The sequence below is a fragment of the Cherax quadricarinatus genome, chromosome 19, assembly GCF_038502225.1.
Source record: "Cherax quadricarinatus isolate ZL_2023a chromosome 19, ASM3850222v1, whole genome shotgun sequence".
NCBI lineage: Eukaryota > Metazoa > Arthropoda > Malacostraca > Decapoda > Parastacidae > Cherax > Cherax quadricarinatus.
In genome coordinates this window covers 49,892,320-49,910,757 of record NC_091310.1, presented here as the reverse complement: position 1 = coordinate 49,910,757, position 18,438 = coordinate 49,892,320, and the positions used below count along the sequence as shown (strand labels likewise).

The 18,438-nt window shown below is 38.3% G+C and overlaps 1 protein-coding gene across 1 annotated transcript in view; it reads right to left on the bottom strand.

Annotated features, from left to right (window-relative positions):
* The window catches only part of Paics (PAICS bifunctional enzyme), a 28,030-nt gene extending 15,724 nt beyond the window's left edge, over positions 1-12,306 (bottom strand). Inside the window, exons 1-5 of the mRNA XM_053776285.2 lie at positions 12,075-12,306; positions 7,106-7,284; positions 6,460-6,667; positions 5,778-5,863; positions 4,638-4,748 (exon numbers count right to left, since the gene is read on the bottom strand). Of these exons, the coding sequence (XP_053632260.1) occupies positions 4,638-4,748; positions 5,778-5,863; positions 6,460-6,667; positions 7,106-7,284; positions 12,075-12,303 (813 nt within the window). The 5' untranslated portion in view covers positions 12,304-12,306. The remainder of the gene's footprint in view (positions 1-4,637; positions 4,749-5,777; positions 5,864-6,459; positions 6,668-7,105; positions 7,285-12,074) is intronic.
* Positions 12,307-18,438: the final 6,132 nt, after the last annotated feature.

Sequence of the window (18,438 nt, the reverse complement as noted above, 5' to 3'; positions counted from 1 at the left end):
CTAAATCCCATCCCTGGTAACACCCCCCCCCCACTCTTCATAGATCTAAACTTACTCCCTGTTCAGTACATCCACACTTACTACTATGCAATCTACATCTACAGGACCTTAAACTCCAATATCAACCTTGACCTAAAATGCTTTCTTGATAGTTGTGACAGAACCCACAGGCATAACACCAGACACAAACATCTCTACGACATTCCCTGGGTCCGACTAAACCTTTACAAAAATTCAATGTATGTCAAAGGCCCTAATATCTGGAACACCCTACCTGAGAACTCTAGAACTACAGACACATTCATCACCTTCAAAACTACCATTAGAAAACATCTTATCTCCCTGATACACCCCGTCAACTAACTACACGAATACCACCTGGTGGTTCACACTTACACTCACTCACCCATTTGACCATAAACAGAAATATTAATCTCAATCTTAAAATAATGAATCCTGTGATACTCCAATACTGAAACTATGTACTGTGCCAAAACAAAAGCATTCACATTGCTAAACTCACAAACTAGTATTTAGTCACTTAGCCATAATACCAACTTACCTCATAATTTGTAATATTTTAAAATTAAGAATTAAACTGAGTCTGCCCGAAATGCCTAGCCATGCTAGGTGTTCTAGTGGTACACTCTGTAATCATTATTTTACTACATGTAAACCACACAATAACCAAATTCTGTAAACTCAGCATTGTAATCCTTATAGAGAATCTTTGAACCTCTTGCAATACAGATGTCAAACAAAGCATTTTGTGGTGAGCCACACACCACTCAGCACACTGGTTATACCACCAATCACTATAACATTACTCAATATGACATTGTATCTCAAGATTTACCCAATGTGAACCAGTAGCTCAACTGCAGCACTTTTCAATATTTGCTTATCTTTTGTATTCATGCCTGACTATGTTCCTGTCTTCTGCCAACATATTTTGCTACCACCAGGTACAGTATAATCTTTCAGGGTCGAGAGGCCCTCTCCTAAACTCGTTCTCAGGGTTGAAAATTTTTCGGAAAAAACAAAAAAAAAAAAATTCTTATGAAATGATAGAGAATCTTTTCCTGATCATAATGACACCAAAAGTATGAAATTTGATGGAAAACTTACGGAATTATGCTATCGCAAAGTTAGCAGTCTTGGCGTTGTTTACGCATCGGCGATTTCGCCCACTTTGAGCTGTATTCTCGGCCAATTTCAGCGTATTAATCGACAAAAATCATATCTATTTTGCTAGAACTCCATTTTTTCTATCGAATGAGTACAAGAAACCACCTATTTACCGATTTCAAGTATCCAATAAAGTGGTCAGAAATTGGCAAATTTGCCAATTTCACACAAATTTCAGAAGATGCCAATTTCCAAATAGGGTCCAGAATAAGCAAGACAGACATTCCTGGCACTAAAATAACATTTTATCTGTTCATCACTCACGTCCCCAGGCCCCTCTTATATCTCTTTTGCTTTCCACTTTGAATTTTTATTCTCACAAAAAAAAATAGAAGATTTACTGTTATGCAGACTACTGCATTAGTGTAGAAATGTTGTAGAAATGGTATAAATAATATCAATGCACTTGTGAAAGAATATTAGACTCGCCAGTTGACGTGACTCTCTGATCGCGGGTTCTATCCTCACCCGTGGTATGTTTTTTTTTTTTCAGTTGAAGTGTATTGGACGCTTGGCATGATTTGTTTACTTTTGAAATTTGATAAAAATCGAACATTTCTGCTACTTTGAGCTCAATTTCAAGGTACTTTCCATTATAAAACCAATCAAAATAACTTCAATTTCTGTAATACTGTATGTCTTCAATTCTATAAAATGAGACCAGGAAAACTAGAATACAACCATAAATACCAAACAAAAATACACTGCAAAGTCGCTGTTTTAAACAAAAAACACGGTCGGAGTTTTTTTTCTCATTATGCACTGAGTGCTGCAGGATTTTTTTATATCATGCACACTGACCACATAGACACATTCTTTCATATGCAGGCCTATCAGCTTTCTCTCGCTAGATTTGAAGGTGCTAGAATTTAGGCGTTCTAGTAAGTCAATAAAGGACCTTGATGCGTAAGCCGTACTAGTACGTCAGAAACCCTGAAATGGTTAAAAAAAAGCCTGTGTGTAGGTGAAATGTCTTAAACATGGTTTCTAATTGCTGCTTGTGTGTCTTCATCATCAACTACATAACTATTGGTGCTGGGTGTTCAGAATCTGGCAATATATAATGGAATAATATAAACTGATGGTAGGGGTTTACTCTACCAGAACTCTAACAGAAAAAGAAATTACAGACCTACATCTACCTTCCTGTCACTTACATTTTATTATGGAATACCATACAATAATAAAAGTCAAATGTTCCTAAAAACTGCAATTATTACTGCCAGAATGATCATTAGAGTAATGGGAAAGAATTGCAGAACAAAGAAGTAAGTGGTAAGGACATTTAAGCATCATGGGGAAAAAATAAAAATGAACAACTTTAGTGCAAATGTTGGCCATGAAGAAAAGAAAAGTGTTAGGTGAAGACACATGCAGTACAGTTATGGATATAATTCTGCATTGTGTCTGGATATATCAGGTAAAAATATTCAATCACAATGGAATATGTCAACTGACATCTTCAAGAGATTTTCGAGTGCAGCTAAATGGGAATTAAAAATTAAAGTCCCAAACTTCTTTTGGAAGAAATCTGGTATGATATAACAAAAAATGTCAAGCCCTTTAAAGTGTGAAGATCTGTCACTTTTTATGAGAATGATGAGGGAAATGAAAAGGAGTTGAGGAATATTTCCATTACCAGTGAAATATCCAAGATAAATATTTATAAATTTAATGACTATAGCATCAGGGTGTTAAATGTTAGTGTGATCAGCTTTACCACTGTCTGCATGTTCAATGAAAAGAATTATGAAAAGACAATTATCAATGATCTTACAGTGCACAAGCATCACATAGATTAATGGAAAATAAATTTTACCTACACTTTTCATTAAATAAGCAATAGTTCTGCTAAAAAACTTAGATTGACCCTTTTCCTCAGAAAAGGCCAACCTAAGTTTTTATCCTAAATGGAGTAGAATCAAACTAGAATATTATCCTGGAGTCAACAGTTCATGACATGTATCACCAGAAAATATTTTAACCTTAAAAGTTGCAATTATAATGAAGATTTCAAGAAAAACTGGCATATGTAGAATGATGTGAACTCCATTTGGTTGAAAAGCATAATCACCATTGGATTTGGCTGGTAACTGATTAGGTGACTACACAGATATAACCTAGCCTCTGAACTAAGGGACTGCTATAAGCCTCTGGCAACCTGTCCCCAAACCCTGATGGCAAAACTAGTAAATCCACTTGTATAAAAATGCATGATAAATGGATCACCTATCACAAAGCTCACAGATGGAAAATTCTTAGGAATCCACCTTGATAATAGGCTCAAATTTCAAACACATGTACAACAAATTTCCAAGAAAACTTCCAAGATCGTAGGCATACTATCGAAGATACTATGTTTCACAGTCAGCCCTCCTGGCCCTATATCACTCACTCATTTACCCCTATCTCACCTATGGAATTTGTGCATGGGGCTCAACAACAATAAACCATCTCAGACCATTAATTACCCAACAGAATGATAACAAATTCCCACTACCGGCAGCATACTCCATCAATATTCAAAACTCTAAACCTACTCACCGTACAAAACATCCATACTTATTATTGTACCTACTACATACATAGAACACTTAATTTGGATATAAACCCTCCCCTCAAACATCTTACCAACCTGAACAGAACACATGACCATAACACAAGGCACAGATCACTCTTTGATGTTCCTCGTGTCCATCTCACACTATGCAAAAACTTAATGCACATAAAAGGCCCAAAAATCTGGAATTCATTACCTGTGACCATAAAAGAAACAATGTCTGTTTATAAATTCAAGTCTCTTCTTAAAAACCACTTACTCACCCACAACTAAATAAATACTGCATAACTGTTTCTCATAAATTATAACCTGTGACCCTATCAAACTTTGTTTTTTGAATTACATTACCTAATAAAATACTCCATTCTCTTGAATGCACAGCAACTCATCAAATGACCATATGATCTGTCTTTGAAATACTCATTTGTGCTTAATTGTTATTTGTTTAATGTCATTTTTACCACTGAATATATCATTGCTTAGTTAATCTTAAGTTAATTTTAAGCCTACCCATAATGCTCTGCATACAAAAGGCTTTTGGCATGTACACTTAACCACTGTATTTCTATGTATCATGTCCAAATAAATAATAAATAAATAAATGTATGCACATCATTATTTTCCTATTAAGAAAATTTATCAATATTCCCTATCTTCATTATAGCATTACAGCAGCTATCATACCTACAGAAATACATTTCCTAACATGCAATTTGAGAGTAAGCATAAAGAAATTAAAATTAGGTTCTACCTGAACTCTATCAACTATCTTTAGTTTCAGCACCTATAACATGGTTTAGTCTATTAATATTGTTTGTGAAACAATTCTAAATTAAAATTTTATTAGTGTAGTTTTATTTTGAACTTAGTATATTAAAGAATCACTTGCCAGTCCTCTTGGCTTGGGAAGAAAGTTATCCAACTTGTCTGCAACCCATTGAAAGTTCCTCTTTACCTCGCTCAGTCCCTCATCCGTCACAGTCTTCAAATTGCGGTATACCTGTGAAGTACAATTTTTAGAATGTACTAGAATTTTAAGTCTTAAAATGGCTGAAATAAATAAGCTCAGGATAGGTGGGTATATCCAATACAAAAATTTTATAAAAAAAAAAAAAAAAAATCCAAAGCTAATCAATGCCTTTTAAAAAGTATGTTAACACTTTCACTGTCTAGACCACCAAAATTAATATCACCCCAAGTGTCCACTTTAAAAAAAAACTGATATAGTATACAATCCTTTTCTGAAGGTAATGACACCTAAAGTATGAAATTTGATGAAAAACTTACAAAGTTAGAAGCCTGGGTGCACTTTATGCATTGCCAACTTCACCCTCTTTCAGTCCTATTTAAAGTAAATTTCAATGCCCCAAGAGGCCAAATTCTTAGCTATTTTGTTACTATGCCTTTCATGAGCACAAGAAACTGCCCATTTCTGGCACTAAAATAACATTTCCTCTGTTCATTAATCACATCCTTCCATTTTGAATTAATAATCACACAAAAATAGAAGATTTATTCCACTTTGAATTCATAATCTTTATCCGTCCTCAGGAAAATTAGCAAAAGGCGAATATTTCCATTACTTTGAGCCCAATTTCAAGCTCCTTCCAATCCTGAAACCAACCAAAATCATTTATATTTCAGTAGATTGTCTTTCATTCTATCAAATAATACCAAGAAACAGGCAATCAAACCATAAAAACCATCCTAGAAAACACCTCAAATTAACTATTTTAATCAAACACATGGTCAGTTTTGCTTTTCCCATCATGCACTGTGTGGGGCAGGATTGTTTTTATACAGTGTACACCCACCACACAGGCCCATGCCAAGTTCATGATGTTGAACTATGTAAGGGACCCTGGCCTCAATGACCTAGTTCTAAGAGATGGTCACTGAAAGGGTTAAGTTGTGAAAAGAAATCATTTTTTCATAGCAATTATATAACAGCTTATAAATCAAGTAATACAGTAATCAGCAGTTTTAAATATCTTTAAATACATTTTGATGATAAACCAAGATAACCTGCCTGTTTGTCCTTCATGAGCCTTTTGTCACCTGCCGGCCACAATCTCCAGGAGTCAGAGTCAATTGTGTCAGAAACCAGGATGTCTTCTAATGGAAAAAACAATAATCCATTTAAATCTGAATTTCTTTAATATGGCAATGTATTTATTTTAATCTTCAATTATTTTACTCGACTGCTGCCAACTATTTCCACCACTGGCCAGGGCTGAGTAGTACAACAGATGCCTTACCCTTGCATCTGTCTCCTAAAAAAATTGCATAAAACACTGTGCTCTGGGAGGAAAAAATAAGGCATGTAACAATAGTTACTACCCTACAGTATGAATTACTAGGATGAGGAAGTCTATTTTTTTTTTTCCCCAAACCACTATCACTGTGGTAATCAAATGATTACATGTGAAGATCTACCAGGAAACCAATGCTATACAAAATTAATTTGTAAAATAAAAGAACTTTTGATAAAACTAAGGATGTTTGAAGCAGAAATCATTAAAATAATACAGTGCTTAATTAACAAGAAAAGCATTGGTATTTTTTTAAGTGTTATTGTATTCAATTTCTTGCAATTCCGATACCTAAGACCACTGATCAGCATTACATCATAAAGATTAATATCACTCATTTATTAACTAGATTCCCACCAAGCCTTTCTCTTGCATGTTCCTCAAATCACTGGCACTTACTAGTTTCTGCATCAATTCCAAATTCTATCTTCATATCAATGAGAGCACAATCTAAAGCCCCCCATGCACGTTCCAGCACCTCAAACACTGTCACAGTTGTACGTGCCATAATATCATACTCATAGCGCCCAATCACTACACCTCCAACATTCAGCTTTGCTTCTAAAACCTGTTCTTCACTCCACTGTGGGTCATGGTTTGCATCATCCTGGCAAAAGAATCAAAATCAATGTCCTTCAAATAAAAAAACTTTGTATGTGCATCTCAATTTACCAGGAATCTTCAGTTTAAATAACAATTGCCAGTATGTATTACCTATTTGGAATAAATATAGACTAGAATTAGATCTCTAGTAGTTATTTACTGGAATGAGGTATGTACTAAGAGGCAATTTAACTGTTATCCACTCCTTTTGATAATATAAAAACTATTTCCAAATAGATTTAATCAAGAGCTACTTTCTCAAATATGTATTTGGGACCCTTCATGACAATAACAATTCAGTGACAGTCATAATGCATCCATTCAGATTACAATTACTTCTTTAGAACACTTAAAATACTGAGCAATACCAAACCCAGGTAAATACTAATCTGAATTTTTTATATGAATTTATTTAATACAAGCAACACGTGACATTCTTCACCTTAAAAAATGTCTCCATCTTAGGTGGTGTGAATCGGTAACCCTCAGTGACACCAACATTACGCTTTAAGAAGGACCCTGTTGCAACTCTACGAGTCACCCATTCTAGTGGTACCATGTGGCATTTACGAGCCAAGTATGTAGTGCTGTCACATGTTCGTATCCATGATGTCTTGATACCTGTTAAGTCAAAGGATGTGTTACAATACAGATTTGATGAAGAAGAAAATTTTAATCTATCTGTTCATGACAGACTGTTATTAATTCCTTAAACAGAATAACAATTTAAATTCATAAGATGGCATCCCATTGCAAATCATCCTTTGAAGATTCTGGGACTTGCATGAATAATACTAAAGTTTGCTATTTTTTTTTTTCAGACTAAACAAGTTGATGGAAAACTGATCTAGATTGGCCCACCATTCTAGTTTTGTCCACTATTTGCTTCATAGAGACCCATGCACAGAGGATTAAGAAAGTTAAGAGATTATACAACACTATAAAAATACAGGTAGTACATGAAGGTATCTAAATTGACCAATTTGTATAATGTGCCAAGTACTAGGATCCAGTGGACATTCAGTGTGTGTATATGAAAAAACAAGACATTAGCAAAAATAATAAGACAATATCTTACAGAAAATTAAGTTAGCATCCAGTAAAAATTTATTAAGCTATCTAAAGGTATATGTGAACTATTGCTTAAAATATCAAAGATATCTCTTCAGACATCACATAAATTAAAAATGTAATTAAATTTAGAAGATCTAAATTGAAACACAAGATTTAAAAAATTCCTTACTACCACTTTCATATCACAGGGCCCCTATCAGGTGATGGTATTTCTGCTGAAAGATTTAGGTTAAAAATTTCATCCTTGACCCTCTACAGATTATTGCTGAACCTAAAACGCTTTCTTGATAGTTGTGACAGAACCCACAGGCACAACACCAGACACAAACATCTCTATGACATTCCCCGTGTCCGACTAAACCTTTACAAAAATTCAATGTATGTCAAAGGCCCTAAAATCTGGAACATCCTACCTGAAAATTCCAAAACTGCAGACACATTCATCACCTTCAAAACTACCATCAGAAAACATCTTATCTCCCTGATACACCCTGTCAACTAATAATACGAATACCACCTGGTGGTTCACACTTACACTCACTCACCCATTTGACCATAAACAGAAATATCAATCTCAATCTCAAAATAATGAATCTTAACTAGTCAAAAGTTGGCCTGTGATACTCCAATACTGAAACTATGTATAGTGCCAAAACAAAAGCATTCACATTGCTAAACTCACAACTAGTATTTAGTCACTTAGCCATAATACCAACTTATCTCATAATTCTGTAACATTTTAAACCTAAGATTTAATATAAGTCTGCCCGAAATGCCTAGCCATGCTAGGCGTTCTAGTGGTACACTCTAATTATTATTTTACTACATGTAAACCACACAATAACCAAATTCTGTAAACTCAGCATTGTAATACTTATAGAGAATAAAGTTTGAATTGAATTGAATTGAATTGAAAGTCCCAGTGGAACTGTAGCTTTTAACATATAAACCTATGTTGCCCATAAAAATCACTAAGGCACACTTCTGCTATGTAGAATACAGTACAGTAGTCCCCCCATATCTGTGCAGGATCCATTCCAAGACCTACTGTGCATACTCAAAATCGAAGATAGTAGCAAATCCTACATACAAGTCATTTTTTGTTTGCATACATATCTATGATAAAGTTTAATTGATAAATTATGCACAATAATTGGAGAATTATCACTTTTCACTGATGAGAAGCACCTCAGGGCTTCTCTTAGTCTTTGGAGAACTGTCATCACCACTACTTTTGTGCTTTGTGGTCATTATTATGCAAAATTAAGGCATATTTTTGGGCCACAGGAAACCATGGAAAACAAACTCTGGAAACTGGACTCACAGATAAGGGGGGTCCTACTGTACCCAATAAAGCAGTTTTCAGCCTCAGCATCTGTCATCTAAGATCCCAATATATACATATATACCCACGGCACAAGCAAAATTTCACATCCTTTAATTCAAATGGATTTTTGTTAACCATTCCCAAATTTCCAGGCAACAAATTAAACAAAGGCAAATTTTTGCCATTGCCATCAGATCATCATATAAGTCAGTGAACAGTACACAATAAAACTTTCTAAGGGACATTAGGCATTGTAAGTGATGCAAGAATGGCAAGCAGATCAGTAGATCTGCACGCCATTCTTTCATAGTAAAAGAATCCCATGCAAACACATATTTGAGCTATCTGTCAACACTTTAATCACCGATGCAAGTACGTACAGTACAGTGGAACCTCGGCTTTCGTGATTAATCCGTTCGAAAAAGTCCAACGAAAACAGAATCATACGAAAACTAAAGCAATATTTCCCATAAGAAATAATGTAAATCCAATTAAACCATTCCAGACACCCAAAAATATTAATACAGTAAAAAATACATTTTATACAGAATAGCTATAGCTTTACATATGGAAAACAATGAGAAATAAATATGACTAATGAAATGAAAAAATGAACATTTAACATCACTTTTACCTTTATTGAAGACTCTTGTTGGCATATGGAAGACAGCGAGGAGGGGAGAGGGAGGAGGAGAGGTTATTGTTTGGAAGGGGAATCAACGAATTCTTTGGCCCCATGTTTGTCCGAACTTGCAGCCTTACCACACTGCCAGTTCGCTTCTTGAATTTGTCGAACCAGCCTCTGCCGGCCTTAACCCTTTCAGGGTCCATGCCGTAGTTCTACGGCTTTGAGGTGAGGGTCCAAACCGCAGTTCTACGCCATGAGCTCAGCCCACTCAGATAAGCTGTGTGCAGTAAATTTGGGCCTACATATGAGAGAATACATCTATGTGGTAAGTGTGCACCACATAAAACAAATCCTGCAGCACACAGTGAAAGTACTTTAGAAACATTCAATGCAACCTGGCTGTTGGGAAGAATTATAACTTTGTTAGGAGTGGTGTTCGTGCGTGGAGAATTAATAATCTGAAGAGCTCCTCTCTTGCAATCTTTGAACGTTTCTAAAGTACTTTCACAAGCTAACACTAGAGTCGCTATCGCTTCCAGCACTTCAATAAAGTATCTAACCAGGACAAAATCCAAGCACCACGAACCAGTCAACGCAGGGGTTTACACTATACCCTGTGGAGGCAGAGACAAGATTTATGTAGGTGAAACAGCAAGAAACCTCGACACCCACCTCAATGAACACCATTTATGCACGTAGGAACAATAACTTGAACAATGCCTGTGTACAACACCAGAATTCCACCAAACATCTCATGAAATTCAGGGATGCCCAATTAGTGATCAAAGAAACTAATTTCCACAGACGCAAGTGCCTTGAATCACTAATCGCCGTTTCTAATACAATTAAAAAAAAACAAAGGCAGCTTCACCATCTCTGAAGTCTTAGCAAGACTCCTCCTGAAAACAGTAAACCTTGCCATCACATAGTGTCTCCTGCTAATACTACACAAGCACATTACAGAGGATGTACACTGAAATAGGCCTTCTCTAATTCAACCTCCAATAGAAATATTTGTCTAACTTATTTTTAAGCTACCCAAGTTATAGCTTTTATATCCTTTTACTCATATGCAAATTAATTATTCTACCTTACTGTATTACTGCTACTACTACAACTTATATCACTACTACTACTACTACTACTACTACCACCACCACCACCTCACTCTAAGTCTACATATACCCTCTGTGTCCATACATTGTTGGTAACAGCTTGACAAAGCTCCTGGAGAGTGAAACGTTGCCACAATAAAATGTCACATTAGTTGCACTTGTGTCCTTTTACTTTACAGCTTACATGTCACTCTAAACAGCAAATATCCTAACCCCCTCCTTTATAGTGCAGGCACTGTACTTCCCACCTCCAGGGCTCAAGTCTGGTTGAACCAGTTTCTCTGAATTCCTTCACAAAATATTACCCTCCTCATACTCCAACAGCTTGTAAAGCACCAAAAACCCATTAGTCTCCACTCACTCCTATCTAACAAGCTCACATATGCCTGCTGTATGTCCAAGCCCCTTACACACAAAACCTCTTTTACCCCCTTCCTCCATCCTTTCCTAGGACAACCCCTACCCCTCCTTCCCTCCACTATAGATTTATATACCCTCTCCGTCATCCTATTTTGCTCCATCCTCTGTAAATGACCAAACCCTTCCTCAGCTCTCTGAATAATACTTTTAATAACCCTGCACCTCCTCCTAATTTCCACACTACGAATTCTCTGCATAATATTTACACCACACACTGCCCTTAAACACAACATTTCCACTACCTCCAGCTTCCTTCTTGCTGCTGCATTTTACAACCAAAGCTTCACACCCATATAAGAGTGTTAGTACCACTATACTTTCATACATTCCTTTCTTTGTCTCCATGGATAATGTTCTTTGTCACCACAGATACCTCAATGCACCACTCACCTTTATTTCTCCATCAGTTCTATGGTTTACTTCGTCTTTCATATTAAATTTAATACTATTTCAAAATGTTTACTACCCAATTACTAAAATAAATAATGGCAGCTACAGATCTATGATATATTTTTAGCTAACTAATAAAAATGTAAATTAAGGTCTAAATGAATAAACTGAAAGATGAACAGGAGGCTCTAACTCTGGTCCAGAGATTAGCAGGTCCAGTGCTGGGCCTGTTAACCACAGTTTGAGCCTCCAGTCCACCTTTCTGTTTATTCAATGACAGCCATTCATTATGACAAACCGAGTTTAAAGTCTAAATATTTATAATCTGGAAAATTACCTAGCCTGAATAAGGCTAGTTATTTAATATTAAGATATTTTTTGCACATTTCTTTGGACTGTATACACAGTTCCCCAAGAGATATATGAAATCTCAATTTTTGGTAGGCATAAGACCCACCTGCCTCATTAAGGAACATGAAGACCTTGCCATTCGTGGCATTGGAAATAGCGGCCTTGCCCTCCAAATCATGTGCCCTGGCACCATCGCCTGCTGTAATGCGATCCTTGTTCACAACTAAGACGACTCTTGGGTTGTCAGCCACTCCATGAACCACCTTCGTTTTGCCCTCAATAATCACTTTACCAGGATTGATTTCTAGCAGAAAGAAAGTCATTGGATGAGACATGAGAAGGTTTAAAACATACCTAGCAGTTACAAGAAAATTAGGAAAAAATAATCCTCAGGTTTCAGCATAGCTGTAGCAGCCCAATAGGAAATTATGACATACCCAAGGAAAAGTTCATGACATGAATTAAGATTATCATCAAAATAAATTCATGACACAAACAAGAGGTACAGAAATATATTCAATACAGTATCAGACTTTAAAAAGGAAAAAAATTAATTGTAAACAGTACATTATTTCAGTGAATATAACGTACCTGTAAGATATTATGAATTTCCAGATATAATTCCTCATTCACTGACTGTATTAAATGCACATGCATGAAAGCACCAAACTATTTTTCTTAACAATGGTTGCTGAATCTGAACTCTATGCCTGTAATACCTATTTTCAGGCTAGTGTATACAAAGGTTACTGGCACTTTACTAACAATGAACACTTATGAAGTAACTGTGAAATTGTATTTGTACATCAATAAATATACTTAAAAACTAAGACTGTTTTAATCATAAAATTTGCCAAACAATGAAGCAGTCAATCACTCACCAACTTTCAACATTAATTTTTACTATTTTGTAAAAGTCATTTATTATTTTTTAGTCTTTAAATATACTATACAGTGGACCCCCGCATAGCGATATTAATCCGTGCAAGAGAGCTCACTGTTATGCGAAATTATCATTATGCGAATGAATTTTCCCCATAAGAAATAATGGAAATCAAATTAATCCGTGCAAGACACTCCAAAGTATGAAAAAAAAAAATTTTTACCACATGAAATATTAATTTTAATACACACAAACTGAAAAAGGCATGCACAATTACATGACACCTACTTTTATTGAAGATCTGGTGATGATTGATGGGATGGGAGGAGGAGAGAGTGTTAGTGTTTAGAAGGGGAATCCCCTTCCATTAAGACTTGAGGTGTCAAGTCCTTTTCTGGGGTTACTTCCCTTTTTCTTTTAATGCCACTAGGACCAGCTTCAGAGTCACTGGAGTTCTGTCGCACAACATATCTGTCCATAGTGGCCTGTACCTCTCGTTCCTTTATGACTTCCCTAAAGTGTTTCACAACATTGTCAGTGTAATAGTCACCAGCACGGCTTGCAATAGCTGTGTGAGGGTGATTTTCATCCATGAAGGTTTGCACTTCAAGCCACTTTGCACAGATTTCCTTAATCTTTGTAGTAGGCAATTTCATCAATTTCTCTCTCCCCTCCTTCGAACCAGTTTCCTCAGGTCTGGCCTCTTGCTGTTGAAGTTGATCTATCAGCTCATCAGTGGTTAGTTCTTCATTGTCCTCCTCCACCAACTCTTCCACATCATCCCCACTAACCTCCAACCCTAAGGACTTTTCCAATGCCATAATGGATTCCTCAACTGGCATAGGATTCTCAGGGTTATCCTGAAACCCTTCAAAATCCCTTTGGTCTACACATTCTGGCCACAGTTTCTTCCAAGCAGAGTTCAAGGTCTTCTTAGTCACTCCCTCCCAAGCCTTACCTATAAGGTTTACACAACTGAGGATATTAAAGTGATCTCTCCAAAACTCTCTTAGAGTCAGTTGAGTTTCTGAGGTCACTACAAAGCAACTTTCAAACAGAGCTTTTGTGTACAGTTTTTTGAAGTTTGCAATAACCTGCTGGTCCATGGGCTGCAGGAGAGGAGTGGTATTAGGAGGCAAAAACTTCACCTTAATGAATTTCATGTCCCCATAAAGTCGCTCTGCCACGTCTGTAGGATGACCAGGGGCATTGTCTAACACCAGGAGGCACTTAAGTTCTAATTTCTTTTCAGTTAGGTAATCTTTCACATTGGGGGCAAATGCATGGTGTAACCAGTCATAGAAAAAGTCCCTAGTGACCCATGCCTTACTGTTTGCCCTCCACAGCACACACAAATTCTCCTTGAGGACATTCTTTTGCCTGAACGCTCTGGGAGTTTCAGAGTGATACACTAATAAAGGCTTCACTTTGCAATCACCAGTAGCATTGGAACACATCAACAGAGTAAGCCTGTCTTTCATAGGCTTATGTCCTGGGAGTGCCTTTTCCTCCTGAGTAATGTAGGTCCTGCTTGGCATTTTCTTCCAAAACAGGCCTGTTTCATCACAATTAAACACTTGTTCAGGTTTCAGTCCTTCAGTTTCTATGTACTCCTTGAATTCCTGCATATATTTTTCAGCTGCTTTGTGGTCCGAACTGGCAGACTCACCATGCCTAATCACACTATGTATGCCACTACGCCTCTTAAATCTCTCAAACCAACCTTTGCTGGCCTTAAATTCACTCACATCATCACTAGTTGCAGGCATTTTTTTAATTAAATCCTCATGCAACTTCCTAGCCTTTTCACTTATGATCACTTGAGAGATGCTATCTCCTGCTATCTGTTTCTCATTTATCCACACCAATAAGAGTCTCTCAACATTTTCCATCACTTGCGATCTCTGTTTCGAAAACACAGTTAAACCTTTGGCAAGAACAGCTTCCTTGATTGCCTTTTTGTTGCCCACAATAGCAGCGATGGTTGATTGGGGTTTACTATACAACCTGGCCAGCTCGGAGACACGCACTCCACTTTCATACTTATAAATGATCTCTTTCTTCATCTCTATAGTAATTCTCACCCTTATTGCTGTAGGGTTGGCACTAGAAGCTTTCTTGGGGCCCATGGTCACTTATTTTGCAGATAAAATCACCAGAAACACTGTAATAATACGAAATGTTCCGATTGTATGCTTGGATGTTACCACGGAGGCTGGCTGGTAAACAATGCCACCGGCGGAACATGTGAGGCTGGCTAAGGGCGCACATTAGACGCGTCTCGGACGAACAGCGTTGAGCGGGTTTTTTAGCGGTATGCGAAGTAAAAAACTTGGCGATAAAATGTAGCGGTATGCGGATTTAACGTTATGTGATGCCAACGGTATGCGGAGTCCACTGTATATATATATATTTTTTTTTTTATCTCAGGGAACTTTTGACCTACCTACCAAGGATAAATGATCTGGAAGAGTATAAAATTTACGAAAGAATAAAAAAAAATTAGATAAACATGTGCAGCAAACTCGTATCACAGGAAAGTAAAAAAAAAAAATTAAAAGACAAGAGGAATATAGAGCAAAATTACAAGATAGGTATGTAAAAAAAAAAGCACAAGTGTGTGTACTTACCTAATTGTGGATGCAGGGGTCAAGATTCAGTTCCTGGCCCCGTCTCTTCACTGACCGATACTAGGTCCTCCCTCTCCCTGCTCCATGAGCTTTATCATACCTCGTCTTGTAACTATGTATGGTTCCTGCCTCCACTACATCACTTGCCAGACTATTCCACTTCCTAACAACTCTGTGGCTGAAGAAATACTTCCTAACATCACTTTGACTCGTCTGAGTCTTCAACTTCCTATTGTGACCCCTCGTTTCTGTGTCTCATCTCTGGAACATCTTGTCTCTGTCCACCTTATCTATTCCATGCAGTATTTTGTATGTTGTTATCATGTCACCCCTGACCCTCCCGTCCTTCAGTGTCGTCAGATCGATTTTCCTTAACCTTTCTTCGTAGGACATTCCCCTTAGCTCTGGAACAAGCCTTGTTGCAAACCTTTGCACTTTCTCTAACTTCTTGATGTGCTTGACCAGGTGTGGGTTCCAAATTGGTGCCGAGTACTCCAGTATGAGCCTGACATACACAGTGTATACAGTCTTGAACAATTCCTTACTGAGGTGTCGGAATGCTATTCTCAGGTTTGCCAGGCGCCTATATGCCGCAGCAGTTATCTGGTAAATGTGTGCTTCTGGCGACATGCTCGGTATTATACTCACCCCTAGATCTTGAGTGAGGTTTGCAGTCTTGTGTGTGTGTGTGTGTGTGTGTGTGTGTGTGTGTGTGTGTGTGTGTGTGTGTGTGTGTGTGTGTGTGTGTGTGTGTGTGTGTGTGTGTGTGTGTGTGTGTGTGTGTGTGTGTGTGTGTGTGTGTGTGTGTGTGTGTGTGTGTGTGTGTGTGTGTGTGTGTGTGTGTGTGTGTGTGTGTGTGTGTGTGTGTGTGTGTGCGCGCGCGCGCTCACCTATTTGTGGTTGCAGGGGTCGATTCTTAGCTCCTCTGTGTGTGTGTACTCACCTAGTTGAGGTTGCAGGGGTCGAGTCCGAGCTCCTGGCCCCGCCTCTTCACTGATCGCTACTAGGTCACTCTCCCTGAGCCATGAGCTTTATCATACCTCTGCTTAAAGCTATGTATGGATCCTGCCTCCACTACATCGCTTCCCAAACTATTCCACTTACTGACTACTCTGTGGCTGAAGAAATACTTCCTAACATCCCTGTGATTCATCTGTGTCTTCAGCTTCCAACTGTGTCCCCTTGTTACTGTGTCCAATCTCTGGAACATCCTGTCTTTGTCCACCTTGTCAATTCCTCTCAGTATTTTGTATGTTGTTATCATGTCCCCCCTATCTCTCCTGTCCTCCAGTGTCGTCAGGTTGATTTCCCTTAACCTCTCCTCGTAGGACATACCTCTTAGCTCTGGGACTAGTCTTGTTGCAAACTTTTGCACTTTCCTTAGTTTCTTTACGTGCTTGGCTAGGTGTGGGTTCCAAACTGGTGCCGCATACTCCAATATGGGCCTAACGTACACGGTAAACGGGGTCCTGAACGATTCCTTATTAAGATGTTGGAATGCTGTTCTGAGGTTTGCCAGGCGCCCATATGCTGCAGCAGTTATTTGGTTGATGTGCGCTTCAGATGTGCCTGGTGTTATACTCACCCCAAGATCTTTTTCCATGAGTGATGTTTGTAGTCTCTGGCCCCCTAGACTGTACTCCGTCTGCAGTCTTCTTTGCCCTTCCCCAATCCTCATGACTTTGCACTTGGTGGGATTGAACTCCAGGAGCCAGTTGCTGGACCAGGTCTGCAGCCTGTCCAGATCCCTTTGTATTTCTGCCTGGTCTTCGATCGAATGAATTCTTCTCATCAACTTCACGTCATCTGCAAACAGGGACACCTCGGAGTTTATTCCTTCCATCATGTCGTTCACAAATACCAGAAACAGCACTGGTCCTAGGACTGACCCCTGTGGGACCCCGCTGGTCACAGGTGCCCACTCTGACACCTCGCCACGTACCATTATTCGCTGCTGTCTTCCTGACAAGTATTCCCTGATCCATTGCAGTGCCTTCCCTGTTATCCCTGCTTGGTCCTCCAGTTTTTGCACTAATCTCTTGTGTGGTACTGTGTCAAACGCCTTCTTGCAGTCCAAGAAAATGCAATCTACCCACCCCTCTCTCTCTTGTCTTACTGCTGTCACCATGTCATAGAACTCCAGTAGGTTTGTGACACAGGATTTCCAGTCTCTGAAACCATGTTGGCTGCTGGTGATGAGGTCATTCCTTTCTAGATGTTCCACCATTCTTCTCCTGACAATCTTTTCCATGATTTTGCATGCTATACATGTCAGTGACACTGGTCTGTAGTTTAGTGCTTCATGTCTGTCTCCTTTTTTAAAGATTGGGACCACATTTGCTGTCTTCCATGCCTCAGGCAATCTCCCTGTTTCGATAGATGTATTGAATATTGTTGTTAGGGGTATACATAGCGCCTCTGCTCTCTCTCTCAGGACCCATGGAGAGATGTTATCTGGACCCATTGCCTTTGAGGTATCTAGCTCACTCAGAAGCCTCTTCACTTCTTCCTCGGTTGTGTGTACTGTGTCCAGCACATGGTGGTGTACCCCACCTCTCCGTCTTTCTGGAGCCCCTTCTGTCTCCTCTGTGAAAACTTCTTTGAATCTCTTGTTGAGTTCCTCACATACTTCACTGTCATTTCTTGTTGTCTCTCCTCCTTCCTTCCTGAGCCTGATTACCTGGTCCTTGACAGTTGTTTTCTTCCTGATGTGGCTGTTTAACAGCTTCGGGTCAGATTTGGCTTTTGCTGCTATGTCGTTTTCATATTGACGTTGGGCCTCCCTTCTTATCTGTGCATATTCGTTTCTGGCTCTACGACTGCTCTCCTTATTCTCCTGGGTCCTTTGCCTTCTATATTTCTTCCATTCCCTAGCACACTTGGTTTTTGCCTCCTTGCATCTTTGGGTGAACCATGGGCTCATCCTGGCTTTTTCATTATTCCTGTTACCCTTGGGT